The sequence below is a fragment of the Dryas octopetala genome, chromosome 2, assembly GCF_963921425.1.
Source record: "Dryas octopetala chromosome 2, drDryOcto1.1, whole genome shotgun sequence".
NCBI classification, from domain to species: Eukaryota; Viridiplantae; Streptophyta; class Magnoliopsida; order Rosales; family Rosaceae; genus Dryas; species Dryas octopetala.
Genome location: NC_141367.1, coordinates 22,824,799 through 22,836,919, shown reverse-complemented (window position 1 = coordinate 22,836,919; position 12,121 = coordinate 22,824,799). Strand labels below are relative to the sequence as shown.

The 12,121-nt window shown below is 36.1% G+C and overlaps 1 protein-coding gene across 3 annotated transcripts; it reads left to right on the top strand.

Annotated features, from left to right (window-relative positions):
• The first annotated feature begins 3,350 nt into the window (after positions 1-3,350).
• On the top strand, positions 3,351-8,242 carry LOC147294253 (putative serine/threonine-protein kinase At1g54610). 3 transcript variants are annotated; one of them, XR_015120192.1, is made up of 8 exons: positions 3,351-4,005; positions 4,352-4,636; positions 4,762-5,079; positions 5,275-5,502; positions 5,702-5,802; positions 6,229-6,340; positions 7,297-7,723; positions 8,226-8,242. XR_015120192.1 is itself a non-coding variant. In XM_086230766.1 (7 exons), exons 1-7 carry the CDS (start codon positions 3,631-3,633, stop codon positions 7,591-7,593), a joined length of 1,716 nt encoding a protein of 571 aa, XP_086086892.1. In that variant the 5' UTR covers positions 3,351-3,630; the 3' UTR covers positions 7,594-8,069. The 3 variants fall into 3 exon arrangements, 1 of the variants encoding a protein (XP_086086892.1); XR_015120191.1 differs by lacking the exon at positions 8,226-8,242 and adding an exon at positions 7,901-8,065; XM_086230766.1 differs by lacking the exon at positions 8,226-8,242 and having other exon boundaries at positions 7,297-8,069.
• The last annotated feature ends 3,879 nt before the right edge of the window (positions 8,243-12,121 follow it).

The window sequence follows — 12,121 nt, the reverse complement described above, 5'->3', positions numbered from 1 at the left end:
AAATTTAATTGATTAATTCTCCCTCCCCCTAAATCTTAAAAAAAAAAAAAAAAAAAAAAAAAAACTTAACCTAATGAATTTCATATGAGCTTAAATTTATAAATATGGGTTGAGTTATCCAAACTAGTAAGTTTGATAAATCATCGGATTGATATCCATTATATTTACAAAAAAATACATATAAACTCCACTTGAGGACCACATTGTTAGGGCTCATTTAGTAATGTGAACTTATAATTCTAATTATCTATTTTAAGGGCTTCATTTAATATGTTAACTTATATATATTGTTGATTCATTCATTATGTGACATCTTCCCATTTCGCTAACTAACATTTTGTTGATTCATTATGTACGTACGTAACTCATATAATATATGTTGTTGACTAACATGTTATGATTAGTTTCAGGAAATAATGAGTTCAAAACATTTAACTCTAACCTCTTACTATCACTTTTATTATGTCAAAACTAGACTACTCGTGTTTGGTACTAACTCAACTTGTTGAGTAATTGTGCTAGAGGTCAAATCGTATACAACTTGTATCAAGTAATAGTGAACTAAAATTTGCCAATTTAACACCACGACAGTTTTTTATCAAGTGTATAAAAGAGAAACGTCCAGGGTGAAAATCTTAAAAAAGTGATTTTGGAAGAGACTCGGGTGGCAATGACTTTTGTTAAATTGTTTTATTGTAAACCTTGAATTTACTCTTGATGATTAATACCATCTAGTACTGTTTTAGAGAAAAACTACTGATACCGATACCGATCCAAAATTTTATGTAGTTGAAGAATTTTTTCTGGTACTGTAAATAGTGTTCCCATTAGATTTGATTTAAGATGCAACTTTACCTCTATTTTTCTTCCACGTCCTTTATAAAAGAAAGAGGCAAAAAGTATTTTGCAAGTTGAAAGTAGTATCACATTCCATTAAAACACACGGAAAATAACTTGTATGTCCCTGTGATAGGAACAGACTGGTGTCACGGTAGAAAGAGAAAAAGAAATAGAAAAGAAAAAAAGGAGAGAGAGAAGAGAGAGAAGAGAGAGAACTAATAAGAAGAAGGTGAAGATGCCGCATCTTCCTATCCCAGTAATAGAGAAGTTTCTCTCAAACACACGTTGATGTGATTTTTCATTTTTTTGGCCTCGCATTAGGCAGCTTCCTTCCCCGACAATTAATCCCAGTCATATATGCCAAGTGCTAACCCATGTCATTGTCTAATCTTATCCTCTAATTTCATAATGCAATTTCTCTTGCAATGCCAAATTACCAAGTGCACAAAGCATCACTCTATTAGGGGAAAAAACTTCTTATTACGGGTCTATACATTTTTTTTACATTTATCTCTCTTCACGTGGTAATATTAATTACACTTTTAAATTTGTGAGGAAAATTAATTATTTGTTTATGTAACTATCACATGGATCTCTTCTCTCTTCACAATACATATATGCAAATCTTGTTATATATAAATAAATTTCACATTATAAACAAAAGAACGCATGTCATTGTTATATATAATAATTTTTTTTGCTTAATAACTAACATTTCGATGCAAAATAGTGGATTAACTGTTAAATGGTCAAGTTCCTTTAGCTTTCAATACATTCCATTTTTTTATTCAAAAAAGAAAAGAAAAAAATCAAAGATAAATATTAGTTAATACATTTATAAATATTCAATTCAACCATGTTAGATTCATATAAGGATACTGTGAATTGGCGTCAAATTTCAAGTAACTATCGAATAAAATAGAGGTGGTCCAAATCTCAAAATTCTGCGAAACCAACAATCCCACCTGGGGGGTCCTAAAATCGATGACCTCAAAATTTCTAAGATGTAGAAGGGTTAAGGAGTAAGGACAACTTAACAGATCTTCTCAAATCAATAAAACTCGTGACTAGTTTGGTCCATTCTTCTTCAGGTTAATAAATCAATATGAAAATTAATATTGTAAGAGGAAGATTCATATCATCTTGAATTACCAAACTAACATATTAGATTATTAATTATGATTATAAACCTTAACTCAAGTGATACATATGGTAAGAATTAATGATGGGAAAAATACTTACTTATTACTGGTGTATGCACCTTTAAGTTTATTCAATAACATAATATATAAAAGTGTCAAAATATAACAAAAACAGGACAATCATTTATAGTAATCAAGTGTAATTAGCACATAAAATTGACATGTACGGAGGAGAGACCTCTATATTTATGCAAAATAACATGTATCATTATATTGTCGACATCAACAAGCACTTTTCAATTTCTCTTACGTTAAAATTTTGGTGGGTTCCTATCTTTTGTTAAAACGTCAAAGCCAAACTTGGTGTCAAATATGGTACACCCATATATTCGATTGCATTTGCGTAATTTTTTAGATTTCAAAACTATTTTCTTGGCATTGACATGAGTATTGTCAAGCACATTCACAATGCTTTTATAGAAAGAAACCTTATACAAGCATATACAATATAATATTTGACAATCTAATAAAGTAAAATCAACACAATATAATATAATCTACCAAAAAAGTATTTAGACCACATTTCATATGAGCACCGCAGTCATGTACAACATTGTGTTTCATATTGTTAAACATTACTTACATATTGGACAAGCTAAATCTCTTTATTTGATATCTTAAAAAGAATATTTAACACATATTCTAAATAAAGATGAAATTTACTTATATAAATGAGGGTAACGGCCACATCACTCGTAAGTTGTTCTATGATACCGGATTCAAATTAATATTGAAATACACCGCCACGTCACTCATAAGGTGATGCCACATCACTCATTCTTGTTATAGAGAAATACACCGCCACCTCAAAACAAAACCACTTGGTCACGTAACTTTTAGTACGTGGCCACCACATATTGGCTAGAATTCGGACACTTGGCTACCAAATACACAGCCGATCACAAAGAGAAAGAAAAAAAGGAAAAAAACTGATCAAGCTGTCCCTGATTTGCTGGTACTCACTAGACACCAGTCACTAGTCACTACTCAGTGAGAGAGTCAAAAATGCAGAAAGGGAAAGAGGCAAAAAAAAAAAAAAACAGAATGAAGAGAAGATCCACATTCCACATGATCCTTTTACTCTTTTCTAACATTCTCTCTTGACTAAATCCTTCCAAGTCCAACTCAAAAACTCACTTTAAATTTGATCCCCAAAAAGTAAAAACACACACACACAAAAAAAAAGCAGCAATTATTTTAGTATTTGTTTTTGTTTTGGTGCTTTTATTTTCTTCTTTTTAGTGTTGTTGGTGACTTGGTGTGGTGTTGTAGTTTTAGTAGTAGTAGTAGTGTAGTAGGCTAGTAGCTGTAGCCCATAGTATTATTTTCCTTTTATTTATTTTTGAGCGAGTGTGCCCACAAATTGTGGGCAGCTCCTTGCAAATCAAATCATTGCTCTCCCTCACTTTTGTCTCAAAAAAGCCAAGCCCTGAAGCCCCTCCCCTCCCTCCTCTTCTTCTTCAACACTCTCTTTAATCAAAACCCCATTTCCTCCACCAAAATCATTAGGGCAAAGCAGAGCAGACCAAAATGTGCTCAGACATTCAACAACACCACAACATCAGTCAATGACTGAGGACAGACCAGCATGGGGTGCGTCTTCGGGAGACAGGCTCCGCCCAAGCCGGTAGAGCCCGCGGCGGAGGGGGCAGAGGTTAGGGTTTCCAAGAACCCGGCAGAGGTCAGCAGTGCCGAGGTCGCTCAGCCCAGGAATGGCGCCGATACTAATAATAGTCATAGAAGAAGCAAGGAGACTGAGGTGGAGGAGAGGAGTGCGAAGAAGCCGCCCAAAGGCGACCGGAGACGCTCGTCCAAGCCAAATCCGAGGCTGAGCAATCCTCCCAAGCACGTCCACGGCGAGCAGGTCGCCGCCGGATGGCCGTCCTGGCTCTCCGCCGTCGCCGGCGAGGCTATCAATGGCTGGACCCCGCGCCGTGCCGACACTTTCGAGAAGCTCGATAAGGTGACCGCTTCGTTTTGCAAGTTTTGAAATTGTTGTTCGCTTTTTTTTCTATTCGATGATGTTTGTTTAGTGTTTGATGATTTTGGAGCTTCTTCTTTGCTGTTTGGTTGTTGAGAAAATGTGAGGAGACAAAAAAGGAATAGGTGAGGTTAGAATAGGAAAACAAAACTTGGGAGTCTTTGTGTATTATGTTTGGTTTCTAAAAATAGCAATCAACTCAAATTGGTAAGTTCCATTAGCTTAAACTTTGATCTCATTATTTAGCTATTTTGTTTTTTAAGTTCTTACCTTTTGGGAGAATGAATGGATTAGTTAGTTGTACTCTTACATGTATTATCTTGATCAGATTGGGCAAGGTACGTATAGTAATGTGTACAAAGCTAGGGATGCTGTGACAGGGAAAATTGTTGCGCTGAAGAAAGTCCGGTTTGATAATTTGGAACCTGAGAGTGTAAAGTTCATGGCCAGAGAGATTCTCATTCTGCGCCGTTTGGATCATCCTAATGTTGTGAAATTGGAAGGTTTAGTGACTTCGAGGATGTCCTGTAGTTTGTACCTCGTTTTTGAATATATGGAGCATGATTTGGCAGGACTTGCTGCAAGCCCTGTAATCAAGTTCACAGAGCCTCAGGTATTGTGCAATGTCGCTTTACTTGGTTTTATAGTGTTTAGTTGACGTATAAGCATCAAAAATATTTCCCTTTTGCTGAGAAAGTGGGCCAGTTATCTCTTATACATTAGATGTGAATATGGCAGGTTAAATGTTATATGCACCAGCTATTGTCAGGGCTTGAACACTGTCACAACCGCAATGTGCTTCATCGTGATATTAAAGGGTCCAATCTTCTTATTGACAATGGTGGAACGCTAAAGATTGCTGATTTTGGATTGGCTTCCTTCTTTGATCCTAATCACAAGCAACCGATGACTAGTAGGGTGGTCACTCTATGGTATCGACCCCCAGAGCTTCTTCTTGGTGCCACTGATTATGGTGTAGGTGTGGACCTCTGGAGTGCTGGCTGCATTTTAGCTGAGTTGTTGGCCGGGAAACCGATCATGCCTGGTCGCACAGAAGTAAGTTCTAAATGCTTCAATTTAATAACTGAGTTCCTTCACTGCACTGTGTTTGATTAGGCACTCGTAGATCCTTTGTTAGGCTGTCTTTCATGCTTCGAGATTCATGGACATGTTTAAATTATTGGTGTTCTGAGTAGGTTTTTGTGCATAATATAGATGTTTCCAGTCCTGCTAATTTGTCTCTTAAAATAGGTGGAGCAGCTACACAAGATATTCAAGTTATGTGGCTCCCCAACTGAAGAATATTGGAAAAAGTCAAAGTTGCCTCATGCAACTATTTTTAAGCCTCAACAATCATACAAAAGATGCATTTCAGAGACCTTTAAAGACTTTCCACCGTCATCGTTGCCACTAATCGACACCCTCCTTGCAATTGACCCAGCTGAACGTCAGACTGCCACTGCTGCACTGAGGAATGAAGTGAGATTTTATTTTTGACTGTTAAATTGGTCTTGCTAATTTGTCTTTCTTCTCTTATTGTCTCTTGTATGGGCTCTGGTAGAAAGTTTGCCATGTTCATATGGTAGTTTATCACTCAAACTCTAGAATGAATTTGGTTTTATATTCCTCCAATTATCTCTATTGAGTATTTTCAATTGATGGTTGTCTGTTTTTGCAGTTCTTCACGACCAAACCATATGCTTGTGAGCCTTCTAGCCTCCCAAAATATCCACCCAGCAAAGAAATGGATGCTAAGCTACGAGATGAAGAAGCTCGAAGGTTGATAACTGTTATTAATCAACTAATTTTAATTTCATCAAGTTGTGTATTAGTTATATTCACACCTCAGATAAATATGAACCTTTAAAGTGTTATTTATATTCCATTGCAAAGTCTTTAACCAACAAATCTTAACATGTAGTAAATGATCCACACTAACCTTGAGCCTTGAATTTCCATATATGACTATATATTGGTATTTCTCATTTGTCCCCTTCTATTGATTTTCATGTTTATTTGGGTAAGTTTTGAGATTGATCATCTTAGAGATGTTATTGTTTCCACATTTCTTTATTAGGTAGTTATTCTTTTATCAGAGTTATCATCTCTCAGTCATTTCCATTTTCTTCTTCTGATTCACCCCCCTCTAGAAAAAGGGAAAAATTTCTTTCTAATTGCAACCTGAAATGAGTTTCATGATTGTAGATTGAGAGCTGCTGGAAAATCTAATGCAGATGGTGTGAAGAAATCTCGCCCACGTGATCGAAGGGGAATTCCTGCTCTAGAAGCCAATGCCGAGCTTCAAGCCAATCTTGATGTATGTCATATAAGCCTATTCTTTATGCAACAATATTTACTGTTATAGATTGAAGAATAAAATACCTGGAAGAAACGTTTTCCCTTTCCATCATCATTGTTGATTAGGTAGAGGTATGAGTTCATAATGAAGGAGTACATGGATATCCATGTACAGCACTTTCTGTAATTCATATCTACTTATGGTTCCCTTAACCCTATCTTGCTTTTCCCTTTGCCTCATGAGGACATAAGCTTATGTATGCCTCCCTCTCACGGGAAAAACACTTCCCAAACAAACACACACACACACACATTTTAGCTAGAGAAAAGGATCTTGTATGTTCTGCATATTATGCAGTCTTTTTTTTGGGTAAGAACTCTTTTTTAATATAATAATAGATAACTTGATCCAAATGGGGAACAATTTGGTGCTGACTAAACTCTGGTGGCTGATTGGATTGTTGTAAAGGCTTTATGTGGCTATTGTAATAAATGATCTAATAGCCTTGAGACGATATATACTATAAACTGAATGGTTAAATCTTTGTCAACCTGTCAAGTTGGGTGGCCTAATTGTCGAGCATCTGGGTCTCATTTGAATTTTTTATGGTAACTAGTTCAGTTGTAGTGGATGCATATGGCTATTGATGGTTTGGGATTCCAAATAAGAGTTAGGCTTCTGATCCCAGTAAGGGGAGGGCACAAAGGGTTTATTAATTTGTATGAAGTGTAGAGCACTGTTGGTTGAGCCATGGGATATACCCATATAGGTTAGTATTTGCCTTGTTCTTATGCTATCTTCGCTGATGTGCTCTCTCTCTCTCCAATCACTATGGATAAGTTAGACATGCTTTATACTGTTGTACTTGAAAATTAAAACCAATGTGTTTGCTTCAATCATCAGCTAAGCTGGTGGTCTTACTTAAATTTGAGTACTTGTTAATTGTTCTTCCTTTTGTTCTTTTCCTATTACAGAGGCGGCGTCTAATAACACATGCAAATGCAAAGAGCAAGAGTGAGAAGTTTCCTCCTCCACACCAAGATGGAACACTTGGCTATCCTTTGGGTTCTTCAAATCACATTGATCCTGTGTTTGATCCTCCTGATGTTCCATTCAGTTCCACAAATTTCTCATATTCTAAAGACTCCATGCAAACTTGGTCAGGCCCATTGGTGGACCCTGCTGCAGTGGGAGCTCCAAGGAGAAAGAAACACACATCAGGACAAATTCATTCACAATCAAAGTCCTCAAGAAAAGACTCAAAAAGATAAGGGTTCTGCTCGGATCAGTTAGAAAGATGGCATTTAACAAGGTTTCTGTGATTTTGTGAGACTATTCATGAGGCTGCAAATGCTACTGATTCATTCCGAGCCGGGAAAGCCATTCAAATCGCACGGAGAGGTAATATATTTCTTGTATTCAGTTTTCTCATTTCTTTTATATTATTTTTGTATGAGAGGCTTCTCTTTATTGTATATTTTATATTTTTTCATATTTCTCTCTCTGCCTTCAAACACTCTATTTAGATTAGTTGTAATTCTAATAAATTTGTTTTGGGAACTCCCATCTTGGTTTCAGTTCTATCTCCAATTTTGTTACGTTATAAGATGTAAGCTACATTTTCCAGACTTGGTAAGAAAACTCTAAAATTTGTCTGTCAGAGAGCCTGGTTTTCTTTCGGTATTGTAGAAATTGTGACCTACTTCTGAGGGTGAGTCAAATAAAGTGATAAAATTTTATTCATGCTTTTTGCAAAACTCATTCGTTGTGTGTGTTTGTGTTGTGGGTGTTGGACTTTGAGGGCTAAAGAGCGATTCAACCTGGTAGGTCCCGGAAAAAGACCTAGAAGCCCTAATCCCCACGTTTTTTAACCCCTAATCCCCTATGTTTTCTTTAATTGTAGTGGCATTAAAAGTGAATGAAGTTGAGAGGACAAGTGCTCATATAAAGGTGGAAATGTTGAGTTTCTTGTAAGGGGGTGTTCAACAAAGCATGTACAAGATGACAAGGATTTGCCAAGGCAAAGACAAAAAGAGTAAAAGAATGAATCTGATATGTGAGGGCACCTAATATAGTCATAGACTGATCTACATGAAATGAAAGGAAACAATGCACCCAGCAATGAATAGTATCTCCATCTGGCCCACTTGCTCCTCCTGGGCCTCGACCTTTTTAGCTTCACCATTTTCTCTTCCACTTGGCCTGGACCTCCAGGTGGTCCAGACTCTAGCAAGACAATGACTGCTTTAATTGCAAAAGTACGCGGCTGTGTCCACAAAAATGATTACTGTCACTAATCCTTCTTTTCTAGAAAATTAAGATCAGTCACTTAGCCTATTGTTCAAAGAGGTTTATATGGTTGCTAGAGTTTCCTGCCTCCCAAAGATTCTAGGATTTGCCTGAGAGATTTCTGGGTATAAAAAAAATATTGATCAATGGCTGATAATTGCCACCCCAGACATGAACGACTGTTGTTAGACATTTAACTTCATCCAAATTACAAGTCTAGTCTCAAGTCTCAACCAATCCCATGCCTGTTGGCCTGAGATCTTGGGACATGCAAAATTGGCCATTCATCTAGTATTTTGCAACCACCCCAAGTGGCCAAGACTAAGAATAGGAGAAACATGAATGAAGAAGCCAACAATCAATGGAGATGATTCTTTGACACAATAATGCAGGCACAAAAAAAGGAAAAAGACAGTCGTATTGTATGGGCCCCAACTCATGTAGGTCATAATTCAGAGCATGAAACGACAGCATTCAACAATTGTCAACAAAAATCGTAATGGATGAGGTTTCACAACCCACCACTTGATTGCATTTTAATTATGTTTTGTGGGGTGCACAGTGTGCCCAATCAGTTGGCCTACCTAAAAATTATGTCAAACATGAAGGCGTATAAAAAATTTGAGATTCTCAATCAAAGTGTCAAGAGGAAAAATCTCCATAGCTTGGCAGAAGGCTACTAATAAAAAGGGTACATGTGCATAGTCAGCAGATTAATGTTTGAGCTAAATACGCAATACACCTGAATCTCGTATTAGTGTTGCGTTAAAGAAATTTAGGATATTTAAATAAAAATTTCAAAAGTTAACTTCAGCTAATATTTTCAATGAAGTCGTTTGACCATTAAAAATGGTATTAGAGCGTAACCCAATTACCTACATAAACTAAGAACCATATTTATGATAATGACTCCTTAATGATGAGAGATAGGGTGGAGAACAAGTCTCAAACTAGTGGTTCTTTCAGATCTCCCACAGCTTTCAAAATTAGAGCCACACATGCATAGAATTAGATAACCCAATTAACCAAGTTTACCAACCCAACCTCCTCACCTCCAACAGTTTCATTGAAACCTGTGAACACACTTTCTTAATTGCTTCTGAGTTCTGGCTAGCTATAAAGCAAAGAGCCTATAATTGTATAAGCAAACAAAACCAAATGTCACCCAACAAAGAAGAAGATCCTTACTTTGATTCCTATTCCTGTACGAACTTTTCTTATCCACAAGATCTCTCTCTCTCTCGTCAGGGATGTGCTGTGGGGTCATGTGGACCTGTGGAGGGCAATATAAGGCAGATAAACTCATAAACTCAGAGAAAAACAAAAACAAAAAAATGAGGGAGCAGTCTGGCGTGGACATGAGTCAGCATACACACATAGGCCTCTCAATTATGACCAAGTGTCCCAGTCAGAGTGGACCATTCCAACCCAAGGCTCTATTGCATTAATCCATTCCAATATTCAATCATTATAATCTGAAAAATAATATTCCAAGATAGAGAACCAGAAGTGGTTTGTGGTCGGTGGTCGATGGTCGTTGGCATGAGGTGGCTTTCTAACATTCCACGTCTACTACCACTCTCCTCTCTTGTCCTCTCCAATCTCTATGTCCACATATAAAATACCCTCAAAATGATCGATTACAAAATACCTATATTAATTATAATGTCATTTTTGATTTGGTACATAAGTTTCAAAACTTGATAATTAGGTACATAAATTTTGCCCCGTTTAATAATTAAATATCTTTCTTTACTCTTTCTGTTAAATCCGTCATTTTCTGCATATGTGTCCATGTTAAATGTCATGTGGCACTAGTGAGACTCATATTTTCGATACTTTGGATTCTAACTCACTCTTTCATGTTCATTAATCATATGAGTATTCAAGCTCACTCTTATGTCTAAAATACTCATTTGATGGGCGAAAAATAGTAAGCTGGAACCCAAAATGTCGAAAAGATGTGTCCTGCTAGTGCCACATGTCATTTAACATAAACATGTAAGCATAAAACAACGAACCTAACAAGAGAGGTAACATAAGGTATGTAATTATCAAATGGAGCAAAAGTTGTGTACATAATTATCGAGTTTTAAAACTCATGTACCAAATTGAAAGTGACACTATAGTTAATGTAGGTATTTTGTAATGGATAATACTTGGGTACTCAAGTTTGAGGATCAACCTTTTTCTTATAGCCAATCAAATGAATTTATGATGGAGTCCACCATGAGAGAGAATATGATGGACCCCATCATGAGCTCATTTGATTGATCATGAAGACAAAGTTGGTCCTCACTCGAAGACTTAAACATTTTCCTTTTGTAATTGACCCTAATAAAAAACATTTTTCTTCATACCCCCATCCCAATATTTATTATACTCCAAAATTCCTAAACAGCTGAGGGATTAGCATGAACAACTTGAGAACCAACATGGGATAACTATAGGAATTCTTGATCAAATGTTGTCAACTAAGTTGCTTCAAATATCCCAAAATATATATTACAAATAATTTTTAACAAAATAATTGGATACTAGATTATTACTCCATGTCATGCAAATATCGTTTTGTTTTAAATGAGGTATGGTTGATGAGACATCTTCTCATAATGAATAAGTTTCATATATTGTAGGTTTTGTCTTATTTTAAAAAGGATATTTTATAAAGCATGCTCCATGAAAAAATCCCTCTATATTCAAAAGTATTTTGAATCTACACCATTTTTAAAATACACATGATTCTGAATGCTGTTTGTTGAACATATAACTAAACCCAAACTCACATTGTACTTTTAAGTATTTGAATAAGGGAAGTGATATTTACACTCCATTTTTGTACTCTTGCACTCTTTTTTTATTTATTTCTTTTTTATATTTTAAATTTCAAAATTACCCCTTTTAACTTTCTCACATTTTGGCTTAATGATCATCTCCCCATATGCCTCTCTCTCAAGTCTTTCACCATGACATATCCACCATCATCCATCTCTCTCTCTCTCTCTCTCTCTCTCTCTCTCTCTCTCTCTCTCTCTCTCTCTCTCTAAACTATCATCTCTTTTTTTTGGTACCCATGTACCCAAATCCATAATTTTTACATAAAAATCCGTTCAGGTAAGGCACTTGGTACAAAAGTCAAGGATATATGAAGTAATTATGTGTGTCTCATATGTTGATTGTGGTATGAGGATGCATGCGGAGTATGGACTATTGGTCAAGAGGAAATCCAGTCATGCTAAGGGTCTCTAATTTTTTCTTCTTAAATGATGCTACCTCTATCAAGATTTAGAAACTATTTTTTTGTTTATTTATAAAAAGGAAGTGAATAAAATTAGGTGATTGATACCCCATCACAATTTGATGGGCAACCAAAATCGGTGCTTAAATAAAAGTAGCTTTTTCCTAGCCTCCAACTTTGGTTTGGGCATATGGGTAATAAAAACTAGAAGGAGAAAATGGATTAAAAGAAAAATGGAGGGATAGGCCGCACAGACATGAGAGATCAAAGAT